The sequence below is a fragment of the Palaemon carinicauda genome, chromosome 1 (assembly GCF_036898095.1).
Source record: "Palaemon carinicauda isolate YSFRI2023 chromosome 1, ASM3689809v2, whole genome shotgun sequence".
Lineage (NCBI taxonomy): Eukaryota > Metazoa > Arthropoda > Malacostraca > Decapoda > Palaemonidae > Palaemon > Palaemon carinicauda.
The window spans coordinates 287,288,899-287,311,398 of record NC_090725.1 but is presented as its reverse complement, the minus strand read 5'-3'; the positions used below and the strand labels follow the sequence as shown (position 1 = coordinate 287,311,398).

The window sequence follows — 22,500 nt, the reverse complement described above, 5'->3', positions numbered from 1 at the left end:
CTGGAGTTCACAAGCCACTAGAAGAGTTGGAAGACCCAGGCCTACATGGCTGAGGATTATGAAGCGCGAAATAAATGATGAATGGAGACGTATTAAATTAAAAGCTCAAAATAGAGACGACTGACGAAAGCTAACCGAGGCCCTTTGCGTCAATAGATGATGTGCAGATGAAAATAGATTCCTGCGTCAAGGTTACTCAGCGGTGAATGAATAAAGAATACTATAGTCCATTTCTTTTAGCGATGCATAGTTGCACCGACTCGCAGCGGTGCCCTTTTAGCTCGGAAAAGTTTCCGGATCGCTGATTGGTTGGACGAGATAATTCCAACCAATCAGCGATCACGAAACTTTTCCGAGCTAAAAGGGCACCGCTGCGAGTCGATGCAACTATGCATCGCTAAAAGAAATGGACTATAGTTCGAAAAGCAGGATGCTATAAGCCCAGGGACTCCAACAGGGAAAATAGCCCAGTGAGGAAAGGAAACAAGGAAAAATAAAATATCTTAAGAACACTGAAATCATTAAAAAAAATATTTCCTATATAAACTATAAAAACTTGAACAAAACAAGAGGAAGAGAAATTACATAGAATAGTGTGGCCGAGTATACCCTCAACCAAGTTACTTAGTCTAAAAAGGATGTCAATGAGACTAAGGGCAATGTGAAAATCTAACTAGTCAATTTCTTTTAGCAATGCAGATTTGCAACGACTCGCAGCGGTGCCCTTTTAGCTCGGAAAAGTTTCCTGATCGCTGATTGGTTAGAATTATCTCGTCCAACCAATCAGCGATCAGGAAACTTTTCCGAGCTAAAAGGGCACCGCTGCGAGTCGGTGCAAATATGCATCGCTAAAAGAAATAGACAATTGTTTTGCATGCTTTTCGAAAAGAGAAATCATAACTGCATACACGTGTCACTGCAGAGTGAAAGTAAAGAATTCGTTTATCCTGCAAGTTTTCTTTTTTTTTGGGGGGGGGGGCGTAGCAAACTATTCGAAAGGTTCCATAATAGTAGCTTGATGTCAGGAGATATCATAAAAAGATTTAAAGATATAAAAACTATTTTGTAACAATTCATATATTAGATTCATGATTTGTAAGGTCAGAGTTAAATGTCTTAAAATATTGGACAGCGTATAGTTGATAGGATTAAGAAAATCTGAAGTCTCCTTATCATTGAAATACTGCATAACTTTATTTTGTGATGCCAAGATCATTTTTGGGTTGATACAGTCTTTGGGAAAAAAACAAAAAACTTTAATGAATGTTCTCAAACTCCATTACTGTGATCCTCTAACAGCTTCTCTTGTTCACTTACAGACTTTAAAATACTTCTATCAACTTGGCACTCTAAACCGTCAATATGCTGCAATCCCTAACAACATTTGGCAATGAGGATGTTAATCTTGCACGTTTGACTTGCATATACAAGAAAGTTGTAACAAAAGTTTTCCACTTTGTCTTCGAAAAGGGATCTGCCGCAAGAGAGCATAACGAGCCGCTTTTAGACTTCTACGAACGCCGAGGAATAAACAAGAGTACCCTCAAGAAAAATTTGTATGACGCTCAGCGGAGAAAAGTAGATGCTGATCCAGGAGGGGCTACATTTGACATAACACTTCTGTACAGTTGTCTTAAGAATGGGAGTCATGGCCTTGCAGGGAACACAGATGAAAACTGGGGGAAAGATGATGGGAACAGTATCGAATCCCTCCTCTCAATTATCAAGAACAAACGAAATCAAATTGCTCACGAGCACATTGTATACACTAATCAAAAATTAATTGAGGAAACAAATGAACTCAAAGCTCAATTAATTAGAATTGTGGAATATAGTGGAGAGATTTATAATCTCGCAGATTCGGTTACCGATGAAATGATTACCAATGTAGAAAGTATGATTTTGAGATTTCTTTATGATGATTTTGAGCCCAAAACGTACGAAGAGTATAAAAATCAGCTCTTCTTTGATGCACAGTCTGAGTATGTTAACAAGAGAGGAGTGGAAGAAGTACTAGAGCAATATGATAAGAGTTTTGAAAATCACATAACAATAGTGAATCATAAGGTAAATGTGAGCCTTCCTCTTGATGAAATCTACACAGAAACTGAAATGAAAATAGAAAATGAAGATGGTACCGAGAGATCTATGTCCTATGATGTGATTTTAACAGATGACAAACAAAATCTAGTTGACTCCGTTGTTGTGATCAGCGGTCCAGCTGGTGCTGGTAAAACGACGCTAACTAAGAAAATTATATGTGACTGGAGTATACAGCAGAGTACCATGAACCATCTGGTTGCACATGATCACTTGCTAAAGGCTGAGTGTAGAAACATGGTTACCAAATCATTTGAAAGTATGCTGCAGTATTTGATGCCCAAGCTTTCAAAAGATTTTAAGCCCGGGGATTTGCAAAAAGTCATACTTCATCAGAAAGTTCTTGTCATCCTGGATGGTCTTGACGAAATGAACGAGTCTTCAGTTAATCTCTTTGATGAACTACTGCAACTCAAGAAGTCCTTTGGAATGACACTTGTGATAACAGCTAGACCAGAAAAGTTGAAGTACATTAAACAAAAATTGGAGTATCACTACATCACAATGAAACATATTAAGTTACTTGGATTAGCTTCACGCAACCAATATGAATTTATAAAAAAATATTTCAATGAAATTCATGAAACACCTCTTGGTACAAGGGATATCAAAATTATCTTGAAGAAACTTAAAAGTTCAGAGTTTTATCAAGATTATTTTTGGAAGCTACCACATAATCTAGCTGTAGTTAGTAGGCTTTGGACATGTGGCAATGCAGATGTTAGAAATGGCGTTGTTCCTAAAGTATTGGCCGAGATATTTCAAATGTACAAAATCAGGCTCAAAGAACGTTTACGGTCTAGTGAAATCCTATGGCAAGTAGATGTTGGCGAGATTGACAAAAAAATCAATATATTTTTGTACAATCTGGGTAAAGAATCCCTTATTACCTTGAAAAATAACCATTGTGAACTTTCAAAAGAAGCATTTGACAGACTTGAGAAGGTTTGTGAAATTCACAAGATGCCCACACAAGAAATGTTAGGAGCCTTTCTTCTGTACATACCAGATTCATTTGGAACATACAGTTTTCCTCACAAACATTTGCAGGAATATCTAGCAGCCTTTTATATTTGGATGACAATAAAGAAAGGTCAAAACTATGAAAATGACGAAACTTTGAAAAAGTTTGTAGACAACCTCAATTTAAGAAATATCCATGAAGATGTTGCCGACGATATCTATTGTTATGCACGTTGGAGACTTTTGAAATCGAAGTCTAACGAAGGTTTACTGCATAACATTGCTGCTGGAATAATAGGCCAAATCGACCCAAAATACAAGGCATCGTCCATCATCCAGACCATCTTGAAGAAACTTCATGGCTCATCGACATACGATGTAACTAAATATCAGAATGTCTTCGTCTGCCTTATAGATATGTTTTTCCAATATAAGGAGGAGGTAGAGGAGAACTGCAAGTTAGAAGCACTACATCTACTTCAAAGAACTGGCATAGATAACACAAATGCCTGGATGACCATCCTCAATACAGTCCGATGTGAGGCATTTGTTGCCTCCTACATCAGTAGTCAACCCGGCGTTCTTGTAGGTGATATCCAAATAACAGATGCTTCTCTGTCTGCTTACATCTCTCTCATGAAGGCCCTGAAGAAGCCCTCTAAGGAAGCACACCAAGTGAGAATAGCTGTAGATGTCAAGGGAGATTTTTCTGGTGCTTGTAAACAGCTGTTTCAGTTACTGTGTATCCATAGGTTTAGAGTGGGTAGCATCTTCATTAATGATGACAATGTAGAAGAATACACTGTAATAATGAAGGATCTGAAAATTGAGCCTATTGAAGGATGCAAAGTGAATATTGACATCGAGGTCAATGTAGATCTTCTCGAAATAACAGATTTGCTGCAGGATATCAAGGATAAGGGATTCCAAGTGAGGTTGTTAAAACTAAGGAAGAAACATATTACAATCTGTGACTGCAACTTGACAGAATATAATGAAGCTTTTAAAGTTTTGCCAGTACTTAAAAAGGGTGCATTTAAGGGGAAAGTGTACATAAATCTTAACAGTGAATTCTCAGACCCTACTTTACTATGGAAGGAGCTCAGCAAACATGAACTGGCTTTGAATATATCCCTTCAAGATCACTTCCGGTATCAGAAGTCTCGTCCTGAGGAAACAATGGATGACCTAGGCAGGGTCTTTCAAAGGTAAGTTATTTCTACTGGAGGGAATATTTGATATGTGAAAACTTACCTATATTCTTCAGCAAAGAAGAACACTAGAAATTATTAATATGATAACTACCTCGACAAAAGTTGCCACCTTAATTTAAGCTACAGTTTCATAGTTTTAACAGGTAGCTTCATCTTAGGAATTTCATTAGGAAGTAATAAAAATTACAAGGTAGAACATTCTAAGTATTTCAGTATTGAGAGTGAAGTCAAAAGAATAGTCAGGAATGACTGGGGAGAGAATTTAGACAAGAAAACAGGTGAGGCTGATAAAGCTATGAATTCAGAGAGCAGTTATAAGCAATAATTGCTCATAGAATTAATAATGAAATCTCTGGGGGGGGGGGGGGGCAAAGAAGAAGAAGCACATACCCATCAAAAAGAGGGAAGGATCTGTTATAACAACAGAAGATGAAGGTCTAACCGAGGACATTTGCGTCAATAGGCGTAGGAGGAGATGATGATGACAATGATGATATATATATATATATATATATATATATATATATATATATATATATATATATATATATATATATATGTATATATATAAAGGCACTTCCCCCAATTCTGGGAGGTAGCTGACATCAATAAATGAAACAAAACAAAAAGGGGACCTCTACTCTCTACGTTCCTCCAGCCTAACAAGGGACTCAACCGAGTTCAGCTGGTACTGCTAGGGTGCCACAGCCCACCCTCCCACATTATCCACCAGCAACATTATATATATATATATATATATATATATATATATATATATATATATATATATATATATATATATATATATATATATATATATATATATATATATATACACTATATAAAGTAAATGTATATTTGGATTTTCACGATTTATTTTCTTTCAACAGCTGCCAAGTGACGTCATATATGGGTCCCATGCCACCTATATGCTCCGTTCCAGAAACAATGAAGAGCTTAAGCGTAAGTGTTGGTAACTTGAATTCCTTCAATCAACTCAGGAAGCTAAGTCTTAATAAAGCCGACAAGATGAAAGACTTCTGTAAGTCTTGGTGTTAAACATTTCACTTGAATGTCACATATTGCAGAGAGCCATTAAACAATATCAGTCTGATTTTATTTCATGTTATCTTTGGTTTGTTGTTCTTCAACAGATATAAATGTTGATGTGTCATCTATAGACAGGATATCAGGGGCCCTTGTTTCAGATGGATATCATGAATGGATATCACTCATCCTTCCAGATGTCAACAAAGAAAGGAGGCGGTGGGCTTGTGATGTGGCAAGTAGCCTGACGCCCATGTATGGAAAAAAGTTAGTTAATCACTAACTTTTAAAATCTGTCAATCTTTAACCTAAAATGAGTCACAAACCTCAAAATCTGCTAATTTTTACCCTAAAATGAGTCACAAACCTAAGTTAATCACAAACCTCAAAGTCTGCTAAACTTTAACCTCATACAAGTCACAAACCTAAGTTAATCACAAACCTCAAAGTCTGCTAAACATTCACCTAAAATAAGTCACAACCCTAAGTTAATCACAAACCTCAAAGTCGGCCAATTTTTAACCTAGAATAAGCCACAAACCTAATTTAATCACAAACCGCAAAGTCTGCTAAACTTTAACCTCATACAAGTCACAAACCTAAGTTAATCACAAACCTCAAAGTTGGCCAATCTTTAACCTCATACAAGTCACAAACCTAATTTAATCACAAACCGCAAAGTCTGCTAAACTTTAACCTCATACAAGTCACAAACCTAAGTTAATCACAAACCTCAAAGTCTGCTAAACTTTAACCTCATACAAGTCACAAACCTAAGTTAATCACAAACCTCAAAGTTGGCCAATCTTTAACCTAAAACAAGTCATAAACCTAAGTTAATCACAAACCTCAAAGTTGGCCAATCTTTAACCTCATACAAGTCACAAACCTAATTTAATCACAAACCTCAAAGTTGGCCAATCTTTAACCTCATACAAGTCACAAACCTAATTTAATCACAAACCTCAAAGTTGGCCAATCTTTAACCTCATACAAGTCACAAACCTAAGTTAATCACAAACCTCAAAGTCTGCTAAACTTTAACCTCATACAAGTCACAAACCTAAGTTAATCACAAACCTCAAAGTTGGCCAATCTTTAACCTAAAACAAGTCACAAACCTAAGTTGATAACAAACCTCAAAATCTGCTAATCTTTAACCTAGAATAAGCCACAAACATAATTTAATCACAAACCGCAAAGTCTGTTAATCTTTAACCTAAAACAAGTCACAAAATTAAGTTAATCACAAACCTCAAAGTCGGCCAATCTTTAACCTAAAACAAGTCACAAACCTAATTTAATCACAAACCTCAAAGTTGGCCAATCTTTAACCTCATACAAGTCACAAACCTAAGTTAATCACAAACCTCAAAGTCTGCTAAACTTTAACCTCATACAAGTCACAAACCTAATTTAATCACAAACCTCAAAGTTGGCCAATCTTTAACCTCATACAAGTCACAAACCTAAGTTAATCACAAACCTCAAAGTCTGCTAAACTTTAACCTCATACAAGTCACAAACCTAAGTTAATCACAAACCTCAAAGTTGGCCAATCTTTAACCTAAAACAAGTCACAAACCTAAGTTGATAACAAACCTCAAAATCTGCTAATCTTTAACCTAGAATAAGCCACAAACCTAATTTAATCACAAACCGCAAAGTCTGCTCATCTTTAACCCAAAACAAGTCACAACCCTAAGTTAATCACAAACCTCAAAGTCGGCCAATCTTTAACCTAAAACAAGTCACAAACCTAATTTAATCACAAACCTCAAAGTTGGCCAATCTTTAACCTCATACAAGTCACAAACCTAATTTAATCACAAACCTCAAAGTTGGCCAATCTTTAACCTCATACAAGTCACAAACCTAATTTAATCACAAACCTCAAAGTTGGCCAATCTTTAACCTCATACAAGTCACAAACCTAAGTTAATCACAAACCTCAAAATCTGCTAATCTTTAACCTAGAATAAGCCACAAACCTAAGTTAATCACAAACCTCAAAGTCGGCCAATCTTTAACCTAGAATAAGCCACAAACCTAAGTTAATCACAAACCTCAAAGTCTGCTAATCTTTAACCTAAAATAAGTCACAAACCTAAGTTAATCACAAACCTCAAAATCTGCTAATCTTTAACCTAGAATAAGTCACAAACTTAAGTTAATCACAAACCTCAAAATCTGCTAATCTTTAACCTAGAATAAGTCACAAACCTAAGTTAATCACAAACCTCAAAGTCGGCCAATCTTTAACCTAGAATAAGCCACAAACCTAAGTTAATCACAAACCTCAAAGTCTGCTAATCTTTAACCTAAAATAAGTCACAAACCTAAGTTAATCACAAACCTCAAAATCTGCTAATCTTTAACCTAGAATAAGTCACAAACCTAATTTAATCACAAACCTCAAAATCTGCTAATCTTTAACCTAGAATAAGTCACAAACTTAAGTTAATCACAAACCTCAAAGTCGGCCAATCTTTAACCTAAAAGAAGTCACATACCTAATTTAATCACAAACCTCAAAGTCTGCTAATCTTTAACCTAAAATAAGTCACATACCTAATTTAATCACTAACCTCAAAATCTGCTAATCTTTAACCTAGAATAAGTCACAAACTTAAGTTAATCACAAACCTCAAAGTCGGCCAATCTTTAATCTAAAAGAAGTCACAAACCCCTGTCTGTTAATATTTAACCTGAAGAAAGTCACAAACCTAAGTTAATCACAAACCTCAAAATCTGATAATCTTTAATCTGAAATAAGTCACAAACCCAACTTTTCGTAAGATTCACTAACCATCTATTGCAATGCTCTTTAATCACGGCATAACACAGGCCTTCCAGTTGACACTCCCATTCCATTTATCTTGTAAATTTCCATTGATGAAGTTGCATTTCACAGTCCAAATCATTTGAATTCCAGTCCAATTCAAATATAACCTTTTTAGATCTATTTGCAGACTAACAATTATGCTACAGCTGACCATACCCGATGGAAGTATTCAGTTATCAACATTGTTAATAAGGCATACAAGTTCTAATAAGCCCTGAATTTAAGCCTAACCCTGTGCTACTAATGTGGTTGAAGGCTTCGGTTTCAAATGCATTATTTACGATGTAAAATATTCATAACTTGTTGGTTAGTATCTGTTGCCTTACTCCTGTAGTTCACTTGTTTAGATATTGAATTGAATATAGGATTTAGGCATTAAGCCAAGCACTGGGGCATCAACTTGTATAGATGTGATTCTAGATTTGATTTTATGGGTCATACTTTCATTTCAGTAGATAAGTATAACATTAGTTCTTCTATTGCTTGCCAGTTATAATTTTCTTCTTTTTATAGATTTGATAAAATTCCCGTTTCCTAATTACTTTCTTTAGTCATATATATATATATATATATATATATATATATATATATATATATATATATATATATATATATATATATATATATATATATATATATACAGTATATATATATAATATATATATAATACATATATAATACATATATATATATATATATATATATATATATATATATATATATATATATATATATATATATATATATATATATATATATATATATATGTATTATATATATAATACATATATATATATATACATAATATATATATATATGTATTATATATATAATACACACACACACACACACATATATATATATATATATATATATATATATATATATATATATATATATATATATATATATATGTATGTACCAAGTACACCATATATCATTCATACTTATTCCCACATAAGAAAATGATGCTAAGACATATCTTCTACCTTTTCAAGCTAAGTAAAGTTTTGTCATGGACAAAAGATAGAGCCGACCGAAAGTTGAATATAGTTTCAATTCTACAGGCTTGACGTTCAAACTGCTTTTATGCTCATCGCAATATTTGACACAGCATTGTCCTGATGTATAGATAAAAAAAAGGTAAAGTTATCTAATCCTGGAAGGAAAATTACAATATTATAACAGATTCACTTTAATCTGACATCCCTCTTTATGCAAAGAACTTCCTAACATCAAGACTCATAGGATGAAGGACTGGGCAAACTAATCTAGGGTCGTTAAACTTCTACGAGTACTTTAGTATGGGTATGTAATATCTGATCTGTTTAAAGCTGTGATGAAAGACAAGAACAGAATCAAGAGATGCTATGTTCTAGGGTTAAATTTGTCTAGAAAGCCTATGGTAGATATTTTGGGAACACTTAATGAGGCCTATGTTATGATGACTTCAAGACCTATGGCAATATGCATAAAGGGATAGACTTCATAAGGCAATGGGGTTAGCTTCAACACAAAGTCAGTTTTAGTTGTTTTCTTCTGGGATTTCAAGATGGGGTTTTCTCTTGTCGTTATTGCGACGTCCATCATTATAAAATGCCACAATCTCTGCTATGATATAAACTAACATATATATACCAGTACAGGTTATGTTCTCACTTGTAATGTTTATGATCATTTAGAAAATCTTGCCAGAAAAGGGATACTAACATATATATACCAGTACAGATTATGTTCTCACTTGTAATATTTATGATCATTTAGAAAATCTTGCCAGAAAAGGTTCATGCAGTGAGGACCTTTGCCTAATGGTAATTGGGGATGGTAATTGGGGAATCATTAATTTCCTGTGTTAGGAAGCCACTAGGCTTGGTATCACCGAATCCACAAGACTCTTCAGCTTGTGAAACATGAGTAGGTCAGTGGGCTTTTAAAGGTTTAAAGACCTCTCATGAATAGCAGAGGCAAAGACAGTGACATTGCCATAGTAGAGCCCTGAGACTGACCACATATACTATACGTATGGGCAACTCCCTCTCCACCCAAGCTACGATTAGGGAGGGACACGCAATGGCTGCTGATGACTCAACACGTAGACCTATAGGTTCTACCCATGAATAGCAGAGGCAAAGACAGTGACATTGCCATAGCAATGCCCTAGAGACTGACAACGTATACTATACGTATGGTCAGCTCCCTCTGCACCCAAGCTACTATCAGGGAGGGACACGCAATGGCTGCTGATGACTCAACACGTACACCTATAGGTTCTACCCATGAATAGCAGAGGCAAAGACAGTGACATTACCTTAAAGACAGTGACATTGCCTTAGTAATGCCCTAGAGACTGACAACGTATACTATACGTATGGGCAACTCCCTCTCCACCCAAGCTACGATCAGGGAGGGACACGCAATGGCTGCTGATGACTCAACACGTAGACCTATAGGTTCTACCCATGAATAGCAGAGGCAAAGACAGTGACATTGCCATAGTAATGCCCTAGAGACTGACAATGTATACTATACGTATGAGCAACTCCTTCTCCACCCAAGCTACGATCAGGGAGGGACACGCAATGGCTGCTGATGACTCAACACGTAGACCTATAGGTTCTACCCATGAATAGCAGAGGCAAAGACAGTGACATTGCCATAGCAATGCCCTAGAGACTGACAACGTATACTATACGTATGGTCAGCTCCCTCTGCACCCAAGCTACGATCAGGGAGGGACACGCAATGGCTGCTGATGACTCAACACGTACACCTATAGGTTCTACCCATGAATAGCAGAGGCAAAGACAGTGACATTACCTTAAAGACAGTGACATTGCCTTAGTAATGCCCTAGAGACTGACAACGTATACTATACGTATGGGCAACTCCCTCTCCACCCAAGCTACGATCAGGGAGGGACACGCAATGGCTGCTGATGACTCAACACGTAGACCTATAGGTTCTACACAAACAACCTATCCTTAGCTCAAAAGGATGGTGAAGGTGAGGTTGCAGCGACCAAAGGAACGAACGAGTTTTAATGGAACTTGAACCCTAGTCAAGGACGTTACCTACAGGCCACCAAAACTTTATTTTATCTGCATAAAGTTGACAACCCAACATCATGTAAAGATCCTAGATTCACCTTAGAAATATTCAGTCTCCTTAAAGCAATTTCTCATAATCTAACTTCTCTTGAATCGACCCTTTGCCTTTCTGTATCAGAGCGATAAACGAATCTAATGCAGAAGAGATCATTAATTCCCTAGGCAAGTTCACTGTTCAGTTCATTAAACAAGCTCAGTACACAGAACATCATTGAAGTTTTAGTGAAAAAATGTGTTTGTTTATGTCACCGGTTTGATAGTGTTGAGGAAGGGAACAGGGACTTTTGTTTGTAGATAGACACTGTGATTAAGGAATACTTAGTTATTTGAGAATAAAAAGACCTGGACAAGTTTTAAAAGACATGACATTTACCTTGACATCTTGCTAATGCAAAGGGAAGTTGGACCGATAGCAAACGCCAGTGTGATGGTCTGAACAATCCCCCGGTCTCAGAATTCTCCTTGATAACCTGCGCATGCGCGAACATTACCATTTGCCAGTGCATACGAGGTTGGTGTTTTATTTTCCCGTAATGTTAGCGTGCGCAGCTCAACATTACCGCTTGCCAGTACATACGAGCTTGATGTTTTATTTTCATGCGAGCGAAGCGAGCTAATGACGGAAAAGAACTATTATACAATGTCAAGGAGAATTCTGAGCCCGGGGGATCGTTCAGACCGTCACACCGGCTACATTAGCATGTAATTGAGGGTTTAAGGGGATATTATCATAACTACTCTATCGCTAGTGATTATTTACGAAAGACAAAATACCAAAACGATTCATCCACATTGAATAATACGGTACATTAAGAAAGTGACTTAAATCTTAATATAAACATCAGTTCCACAGAAACATAATGAATTACATGGAACAAGACAGAACAATTAGAAACCTTTAAAAGCCACAGCACCTCATCAGAAGACTAATCATATCGCAACATTGTCTTAGTTCAGAAGAAAGTCCTTGTAATGTGCCCTCAGAAAGAGAGGAGCAAGGAACTAAAAAGGGTGGGAAAAGTTAGGTACTTCTTTTTTGGTAACCTTTAAAAGCCCCACCATCTTTTCTGAAGATTAATCATATCGCAACATTGCCTTAGTTCAGAAGAAAGTCTCTGTAATGTGCCCTCAGAAAGAGAGGAGCAAGGAACTAAAAAGGGTGGGAAAAGTTAGGTACTTCTTTTTTGCTACAATAAAAATGAAATGCTTTTGGCCAAATGGAGAATATTTAAATCAGAGGATTGCAATGGCACTAGAATATATCATTACTGCTTTAATTGAGTCCAATATATCTGTTACTTTTTGCTGCACTTTTTTCGTGAAGGAGCTAGTAAATGATAAGTGATAAGTGCCCAAAAATAACGCTAGTTTAAAGGTCTAAAGGTCGCTCATGCAAGGCAGAAGCAAGGGGCAGTAACACTTCCCAGGTTAGCAGGATAATGGCCTAGAAAATGACCATATATACTATTATTAGCACCTAAGCTTCCTCACCACCCAAGCTAGGACCATGGAGGGCTAGACAATGGCTGCTGATAACTCAGCAAGTAGATTTATAAGCTCCTCAAACCCCTACCCTTAGCTCTCAAGGAGGGTGAGGTTGCAAATACTGCAAAAAACTATCAAGCTTAAACAGGTCTTGAACCCCAGTCCAGCAGATCACTAGAATTCTTAGGGTCTTGTCAATTGACAATCATATTTTGCATCTTCACATTTATAGAATAAACCAATTAATTACTTTAAATGATATGCTCGTACTATTTACGAGATTCTATAAATGCCATTACTAATGTTGGATGGATGGATGCCTAAGTATTCAACGTTTAATGACAGGTTAGTCGAACATAAGACAATTGTTCTTTTAGAATAAGAGAAGGTTACCCAAGGACATCACATAATAGACATATTTCTTAGCATACAGTATTATTCGCCCGGAATTCTTTACAGCGACTATGGTTCATTTGAAAGCATTACATGGGCTTTTTTCATTTCAACTGGCTTTTGGTCTATTAACCAACATTTGCTTAGAGACCCAAAATAAGTAACCTCTAGCAATACCTGGTACGATAATTCCTCAAGATAAGTTATTGGGATGCAGTTTCTGCAAAAGGGAAACTAGTGAGATAACCAAGATCTACCTTGCAAAATTGAAAATGCAATAACTTTATGACTACTAAAAAAGATATTACATTCTTTCCAACAGGGAATTCAAGAGTTTGTATTTCCCAAGATGCAAAGATGATCCAAAACAACTGATCCAACAGCTGATTGATTCAGGAGTCCTGGTTCGCTTTGCAGTCGTCTTGCCCACATGCTTGAGGCCTACATCATCCAGAGAAAGACATAAATTAGACAGACTCGTGAAGGGTTGCATTGGAGCAGATTACGGCATTTTTTGGTAAGTTTTCCATTATGCTTTTATTATTCAACCATTAACCTTGACATTATAGAGATCTGGTCGCCGATTGCTCCCTGTGAGCGGAGGCAGTACCGAGTCTGGGATCAAGCTGCTCTCCCATTGGCTAAGGTGCTTGCTGGAAGAAGATCCATCACAGTCAGGCTGCTGCTACGCTCATACATCGGAAATAGACAAGGTCTAAGAAATTCTCATCTGAGCTCCCAGTGCTGGGTGTTGATTGGCCGAGATGCTCCCAGAGTGGAGCTCAATGTCAGGCAAGCTGTTCTGCGACTCAACTCCCAGGTCCAGTGAGTCCCGAGTTGCTTCCTGAATAGCTGAGGGGGCTTCTCGGGAGAGTCTCAGTCACAGGCAGGCTGTCAGGTCACTGATCATCCTCATGCTTGTCAATGTTGGCGAGGGGTTGGTTGGTGTTCTTATCTATGGCAGGAGGGGAGGAGGAATATCTCATGTGTAGTATTAGAAGTTCAGCTTTCCCTGATGCATGAGCAGGGCCTGCAGGGTCCTTATTCTTCTACTGTCTGGGGCCTTGCCTATAATCATGGTATTACCAGTCTTCTCATTTGATGCTTTTGTTGTGCTCCAGGAGTTGGTGCCTCTTAATACCACCCTGCTGAACATGGCAGGACAAACGTTTAGAAAGTTTCATCATCATTACTCTAACATAACGGCCACGGGATCCATGGACTGGACATTGGTAAGAATAGACGGCATTAGACTTCTTCAGAAAGTACTACACGGGAGGGACCGGGTTGTTCTTCATAACAAGGGATCTGGTCCTTGTTGTTTGATAGTAAATTATCCCGTTGATTTCAGTTTCTACCTGTGTGGCCGTGATGTTGAATCTTATATCCTTCGTAGCCTTCTTGTCTTCCTGGTACAGCTTGTGCTTAAAGCCCTGGGTAGTGTTCAAACCATGTACAAAAAGAAGCCACTACAAAGCATTTGTATCAACCTCCTCTGATAATATTAAATATGCCATTAATGAAATTCTTTTTGTTCTATTACTTTCGCTTTCTTTTCGATTTTACAATTAACTAATATATAATCTATATTTTAATGCCGTCCAAAAATCGAAGACAGCATCTCCCTGGATAAACTGGGTTCCAGTTAGTTTCAGGATGACACAGAAAACTGCATGTATGTTTCTTCATTTATTATTTGTGTGCACATTTACTGACGAATGGGCTAAGATCTAAGTTTACCTGGATTGCTATTGTCCACTGATTCGAATCCTTGACAGGGCAAAAATATTCATCATCAACAGTATTTTCCTATGAGTCTTAGAGCCCGTGGCAGAGCAAATTTGATATAATAGGATATTTTGGGGGATTTGAATTAATATGAATATGTGTATACACCCTTTTATATATATATATATATATATATATATATATATATATATATATATATATATATATATATATATATCACAAATTTTTTGTAATTTGTATTTTTCCTAACAATACTTACCGAGAAACACTTTCTTAGGAGTTACTGGAACCTCCTCTCAAACGACCAGAGTTTTGAGTAGTTTACCCTACTCCCATTCTCTATAGCGGTAGGTCTCGCGGGGGAGAACGTGCCCCGAGGACAATGCCCAGGGTAGGCCACATGTTATCCAGGTCATATTCTTCAGTAAGTTTTAAGTAAGGAACAATACTCAAGAACAGTGAGGCAACTGGGGGACAGTTGGGGGAGTCATGACCAGAAAGTGTTTCTCGGTAAGTATTGTTAGGAAAAATACAAATTACTAAAAATTTGTGATTTGTTCCGACGCAGACTTACCTCGAAACACTTTCTTAGGAGACTTACACTTTAGGAGGTGGGAGTGCCTCCCAGACATAGACCCCGATGGTAAGTAGGATAAACTACACAAAGGACTCATTAAGTGTGTAACTAACACTTACCCTTCAAAATATTCCTTGTTGTGTTTGATGAATATTGTCGACTCTTGAGACTTGTCTATTGTGTAAAAGACCCGAGGACGACTGATAGTACGAGAATAAGGGGGAAGAAGGAGAAATCAAAAGATAACCATACTTGTGTCCAGAGCATTTGTGATTCGCGATTGAACCTGGGGCTTAAGCCGTCAAACCGGATGGAGCGCTGAGATGACTGGCCCCATCGAAAACCCATCCAGGGACTTCCTCGTACAATCCTTGAGATAGTGAGCGGTGAATGTCGACTGATTAGACCAAGTTCCTGCTCGAAGAACCTGAGCTACCGACATGTTCTTTTCAAACACTAGAGAGGTGCTTAGGCCTCTAACATCATGAGCCCTGGTCTTTACTGGTACAGTAAGCCCCTCACCTGAATAAGCTTGAATAATTACTTGTCTGAGCCGAAGCGAAACAGTATTCTTGGAGATGTTCTTTTTAGTTTTACCGCAGGATACAGAGGTTCTTAATAGTTGGACGGAGCCCCGCCGTTCTTTTAAGATACTTCCTAATCACCCTGACAGGGCACAATTTCAAGTCTTCCTGATTACCTGAGTTCGGAATTGCTGGGACCGTAAAACTTTCAATCCCAAGATCCCAAACGGAAGGATTCTGGGTCTTGGCGACGGAGGAGGGGACAAACTTAAAGGTGATTTCCTTCCACCATCTAGAGTGCTTGACTTCATACGACAACCCATGTAGCTCGCCCACCCTCTTAGCTGAGGCCAACGCTAACAGGATGACTGCTTTGAACGTGAGATTCTTGTCCACTATATCTTTTAAGGGTTCGAAGGGTGGTTTACGGAGCATGTCTAGCACCCTAGCCAGGTCCCAACTCGGGATTCTGGGGGAAGAAGGAGGACATGCTTGTTCGAAGGCCCTGATGAGCATGGAAATATGTCTGGAAGATCCCAAATCTATGCCCTTCAAGGGGAAAACTTGGCCAAGGGAAGCACAAACTCCTTTAATCGCTGGGACTGACATGGCAATCTTATCCCTGAGATGGACCAGGAAATCCACTATAATGGGAACTGATGCTTCTAAGGGTTCTATCTTCTTGCTCTTGCACCACCTAACAAACAGCGTCCATTTGGATTGGTAGACAGCCGTGGAAGATTTTCTTAAGTAAAGGGACATGCGCTTAGATGTCTTAGTTGAGTAACCTTGTCTTTTCAGGAGGCACCGGATAACCTCCCGGCGTGAAGACAAAGGGATTGCGGGTTTTCGTGAAACCTCTGAAAGTGTGGCTGCCCCAAGAGATCTGGTTTGTCGGGAAGAGGCCACGGAGGGAGAATGACGAGGCTTTTAAGGTCTGCGAACCACTCTCTCTCCGGCCACCAAGGCACTACCAAAGTCATCATTAGGTCGATTGCCGTCCTCACCCTGTTGAGGACTTGTCTTATTAGGGAGAAGGATGGAAATGCGTAGATGTCGAGACTGTCCCACCTGTGTTGAAAGGCATCCTCCATTGCTGCTTTCGGGTCTGGGACAGGAGAACAGAATACGGGGAGTTGTGTGTTCACCCTTGTTGCATAAAGATCCATTACCGGGGATCCCCACATCTGAACGACGTAGCTTGTCACATGTGGATGCAGGGACCACTCTGTCGCTACTACTTGTCCCACTCTGCTGAGGCCGTCTGCCAAGACGTTCTTCTTCCCCAGAATGAATCTTGCCGTCAGGTTGACCTCCTCCTTTTCCGCCCACTCCAGGATCTATAGGGCAAGATCGCACAACTCCTTCGACTTCAGTCCTCCCTCCTTCTTTACATATGCCACCACGGTAGCATTGTCCGACATCAGAGCCACTGAGTTCCCTCTCAAGTCCTTTGTGAAGTGTTTGCAGGCTTCTTGGACCACTCTCATCTCCAGGACATTGATGTGTAGGGACTTTTCCCCCTCTGTCCATCTTCCCTTCGCTGTCTTTTCCCCAAGATGTGCACCCCATCCCTCCTTCGATGCGTCCGTAAACAGAAGGATTTCCGAAGGTTCGGCAGACAATGGCATCCCTTTTAGTGTGTGTACCCGATCCTGCCACCACTCTAGAGCTTGCCTGGTTTCCTGAAGGACTGGAACCATTTTGTCTGGGGAACTTCTCTGGTTCCAATTCTCCTTTAGATTCCAGGGTCCTTATTCTTCTACTGTCTGGGGCCTTGCCTATAATCATGGTATTACCAGTGATGTCTTCTTATTTGATGCTTTTGTTGTGCTCCACGAGTTGGTACCTCTTAATAGCACCCTGCTGAACATGGCAGGACAAATGTTTAGAAAGTTTAATCATCATTACTCTAACATAACGGCCAGGGCATCCACGGACTGGACATTGGTAGGAATACTGTAGACGGCATTAGACTTCTTCAGAAAGTACTACACAGGAGGGACCGGGTTGTTCTTCGCAACAAGGGATCTGGTCCTTGTTGTTTGATAGTAAATTATCCCGTTGATTTCAGTTTCTACCTGTGTGGCCGTGATGTTGAATCTTATAACATCCTTCGTAGCCTTCTTGTCTTCCTGGTACTGCTTGTGCTTAAAGCCCTGGTAGTACCGGTTGTCTTTGAATGTACTGCTCTCATTGCCGGGCTCAGTCTCATACCAATTACCCATGGTAAGATCGTGGGTTTCATGTAGAGGGTAGTGTTCAAACCATGTACAAAAAGAAGCCACTACAAAGCATTTGTATCAATCTCCTCTGATAATATTAAATATGCCATTAATGAAATTCTTTTTGTTCTATTACTTTTGCTTTCTTTTCAATTTTACAATTAACTAATATATAATCTTTATTTTAATGGCGTCCAAAAATCGAAGACAGCATCTCCCTGGATAAACTGGGTTCCAGTTAGTTTCAGGATGACATAGAAAACTGCATGTATGATTCTTCATTTATTATTTGTGTGCACATTTACTGATGAATGGGCTAAGATCTAAGTTTACCTGTATTGCTATTGTCCACTGATTCGAATCCTTGACAGGGCAAAAATATTCATCATTAACAGTATTTTCCTATGAGTCTTAGAGCCCGTGGCAGAGCAAATTTGATATAATAGGATATTTTGGGGGGATTTGAATTAATATGAATATGTGTATACACCCTTTTATATATATATATATATATATATATATATATATATATATATATATATATATATATATATATATATATATATATACATATATATATATATATATATATATATATATATATATATATATATATATATATATATATATATATATATATATATATATATATATATATATATATATTTATATATATATATATATATATATATATATATATATATATATATATATATATATATATATATATATATATATCACAAATTTTTAGTAATTTGTATTTTTCCTAATAATACTTACCGAGAAACACTTTCTTAGGAGTTACTGGAACCTCCTCTCAAACGACCAGAGTTTTGTGTAGTTTACCCTACTCCCATTCTCTATAGCGGTAGGTCTCGCGGGGGAGAATGTGCCCCGAGGGCAATGCCCAGGGTAGGCCACATGTTAGCCAGGTCGTATTCTTCAGTAAGTTTTAAGTAAGGAACAATGCTCAAGAACAGTGAGGCAACTGGGGGACGGTTGGGGGGGTCATGACCCGAAAGTGTTTCTCGGTAAGTATTGTTAGGAAAAATAAAAATTACTAAAAATTTGTGATTTGTTCCGACACAGAGACTTACTTCGAAACACTTTCTTAGGAGACTTACACTTTAGGAGGTGGAGTGCCTCCCAGACATAGATGGTAAGTAGGATAAACTACACAAAGGACTCATTAAGTGTGTAACTAACACTTACCCTTCAAAATATTCCTTGTTGTGCTTGATGAATATTGTCGACTCTTGAGACTTGGCTATTGTGTAATAGACCCGAGGACGACTGATAGTACGATAAAAAGGGGGAAGAAGGAGAAATCAAAAGATAACCATACTTGTGTCTAGAGCATTTGTGATTCGCGATTGAACCTGGGGCTTAAGCCGTCAAACCGGATGGAGCGCTGAGATGACTGGCCCGATCGAAAACCCATCCAGGGACTTCCTCGTACAATCCTTGAGATAGTGAGCAGTGAATGTCGACTGATTAGACCAAGTTCCTGCTCGAAGAACCTGAGCTACCGACATGTTCTTTTCAAACGCTAGAGAGGTGCTTAGGCCTCAAACATCATGAGCCCTGGTCTTTACTGGTACTGTAAGCCCCTCACCTGAATAAGCTTGAATAATTACTTGTCTGAGCCAAAACGAAACAGTATTCTTGGAGATGTTCTTTTTAGTTTTACTGCAAGATACGAAGAGGTCCTTAATAGTCGGACGGAGCCCTGCCGTTCTTTTAAGACACTTCCTAATCACCCTGACAGGGCACAATTTCAAATCTTCCTGATTACCTGAGTTCGGAATTGCTGGGACCGTAAAACTTTCAAACCTAGGATCCCAAACGAAAGGATTCTGGGTCTTGGCGACGAAGGAGGGGACATACTTAAAAGGTGATTTCCTTCCACCCTCTAGAGTGCTCGACTTCATACGACAACCCATGTAGCTCGCCCACCCTCTTAGCTGAGGCCAACGCTAACAAGAAGACTGCTTTGAGCGTGAGATTCTTGTCCACTATATCTTTCAAGGGTTCGAAGGGTGGTTTACGGAGCATGTCTAGCACCCCAGCCAGGTCCCAACACGGGATTCTGGGGGAAGAAGGAGGACATGCTTGTTTGAAGGCCCTGATGAGCATGGAAATATGTCTGGAAGATCCCAAATCTATGCCCTTCAAGAGGAAAACTTAGTCAAGGGAAGCACAAACTCCTTTAATCGCTGGGACTGACATGGCCATCTTATCCCTGAGATGGACCAGGAAATCCGCTATAATGGGAACTGATGCTTCTAAGGGTTCTATCTTCTTGTTCTTGCACCACCTAACAAACATCGTCCATTTGGATTGGTAGACAGCCGTGGAAGATTTTTTTAAGTAAAGGGACATCCTCTTAGCTGTCTTAGTCGAGTACCCTTGTCTTTTCAGGAGGCACTGGATAACCTCCAGGCGTGAAGACGAAGGGATTGTGGGTTTTCGTGAAACCTCTGAAAGTGTGGCTGCCTCAAGAGATTGGTTTGTCGGGAAGAGGCCATGGAGGGAGAATGGCGAGGCTTTTTAGGTCTGCGAACCACTGTCTCTCCGGCCACCAAGGCACTACCAAAGTCATCCTTAGGTAGATTGCCGTCCTCACCCTTTTGAGGACTTGTCTTATTAGGGAGAAGGGTGGAAATGCGTAGATGTCGAGACCGTCCTACCTGTGTTGAAAGGCGTCCTCCATTGCTGCTTTCGGGTTTGGGACAGGAGAACAGAATACGGGGAGTTGCGCGTTCACCCTTGTTGCAAAAAGATCCATTACCGGGGATCCCCACATCTGAATGACGTACCTTGCCACTTGTGGATGCAGGGACCACTCTGTCGCTACTACTTGTCCCACTCTGCTGAGGCCGTCTGCCAGGACGTTCTTCTTCCCTGGAATGAATCTTGCCGTCAGGTTGACCTCCTCCTTTTCCGCCCACTCCAGGATCTGTACAGCAAGATCGCACAACTCCTTCGACTTCAGTCCTCCCTCCTTCTTTACATATGCCACCACGGTAGCATTGTCCGACATCAGAGCCACTGAGTTCCCTCTCAAGTCCTTCGTGAAGTGTTTGCAGGCTTCTTGGACCGCTCTCATCTCCAGGACATTAATGTGTAGGGACTTTTCCCCCTCTGTCCATCTTCCCTCCACTGTCTTTTCCCGAAGATGTGCACCCCATCCCTCCTTCGATGCGTCCGTAAACAGAAGGATTTCCGGAGGTTCGGCGGACAATGGCATCCCTTTTAGAGTGTGTACCCGATCCTGCCACCACTCTAGAGCTTGCCTGGTTTCCTGAAGGACTGGAACCATTTTGTCTTGGGAACTTCTCTGGTTCCAATTCTCCTTTAGATTCCATTGGCTTTTCCTTAGATTCTGCCTCCCGTGTGGAACTAGCTTCTCTAAGGACACCAGATGTCCCACCAACCTCTGACAATCCTTCGCCCTTCTGGGATGTCCTAGAAGGAAGGGATGCAGAACTTGGTCCAGGTTGTTCAGCCTGTCTAAGGATGGAAAAGCCTTGACCTGTAATGAGTCCAGAACTATTCCCAAGTAAGTCATTCTGTTGGTCGGGGTCAACTGAGATTTTTCCAGGTTGACTGTGATGCCCAGATTTTTGCATAATTGCAGCAGGTCTTCGCCCTGTTGCTTCAAGTCTTCCTTTGAGGAAGAAAGGAGTAGCCAGTCGTCCAGGTATCGAATTAGACGAATCCCCCGTTCGTGTGCCCATACGGAGACTCTTGTAAACACCCTCGGGAATACCTGGGACGCCGAGGAAAGTCCGAAGCACAGGGCCTTGAATTGTAAAATCTGGGCACCCCACTTCACCCGGAGAAACTTCCTGCTTGCTGGGTGAATAGTAACTACTGTTACTGTCCACGTACCTGCTCCGTGGAGCTTCCATGCTTGCCAAGAAAGTCTAAGGCATCCCCCTACCAGAGGCTTGGACATGGGAGGGGGGCCTCTCACCTTATCTTCTACGGAATGACCGGCCTGCCTGTCCTCTTCTGGAGGATGAGTACGCACTCCTGTAGGTTGGAGAGTTGAAGAAGGTCCCCAGCGGGAGGGATTCATTGATTGGGACCATTGTCCTGAGGAATGTTCCTGCCTTCCTTGCATTGGGACAGACTGCGAGGTCGAGGGCGCTTCCGCCACGGGTCTCCTGAAGACGGGTCGTCTTGCCAACTGTGGCTTATGTACGACGAGTTCCCTCTTTTTAACCATCCTCTCCACCAACTCTTCTGCCTTTTTAGAGGGGATA

At 39.6% G+C, this 22,500-nt stretch overlaps 1 protein-coding gene across 2 annotated transcripts in view; it reads left to right on the top strand.

Annotated features, from left to right (window-relative positions):
- The first annotated feature begins 1,320 nt into the window (after window positions 1-1,320).
- Window positions 1,321-22,500, top strand: part of LOC137645054 (uncharacterized) — a 24,768-nt gene continuing 3,588 nt past the window's right edge. Inside the window, exons 1-4 of one of the 2 annotated variants that reach the window (XM_068377912.1) lie at window positions 1,321-4,271; window positions 5,168-5,319; window positions 5,432-5,591; window positions 13,477-13,671. In XM_068377912.1, the coding sequence (XP_068234013.1) occupies window positions 1,363-4,271; window positions 5,168-5,319; window positions 5,432-5,591; window positions 13,477-13,671 (3,416 nt within the window). In that variant the 5' untranslated portion in view covers window positions 1,321-1,362. The remainder of the gene's footprint in view (window positions 4,272-5,167; window positions 5,320-5,431; window positions 5,592-13,476; window positions 13,672-22,500) is intronic. The other variant, XM_068377917.1, reaches the window with a different exon arrangement.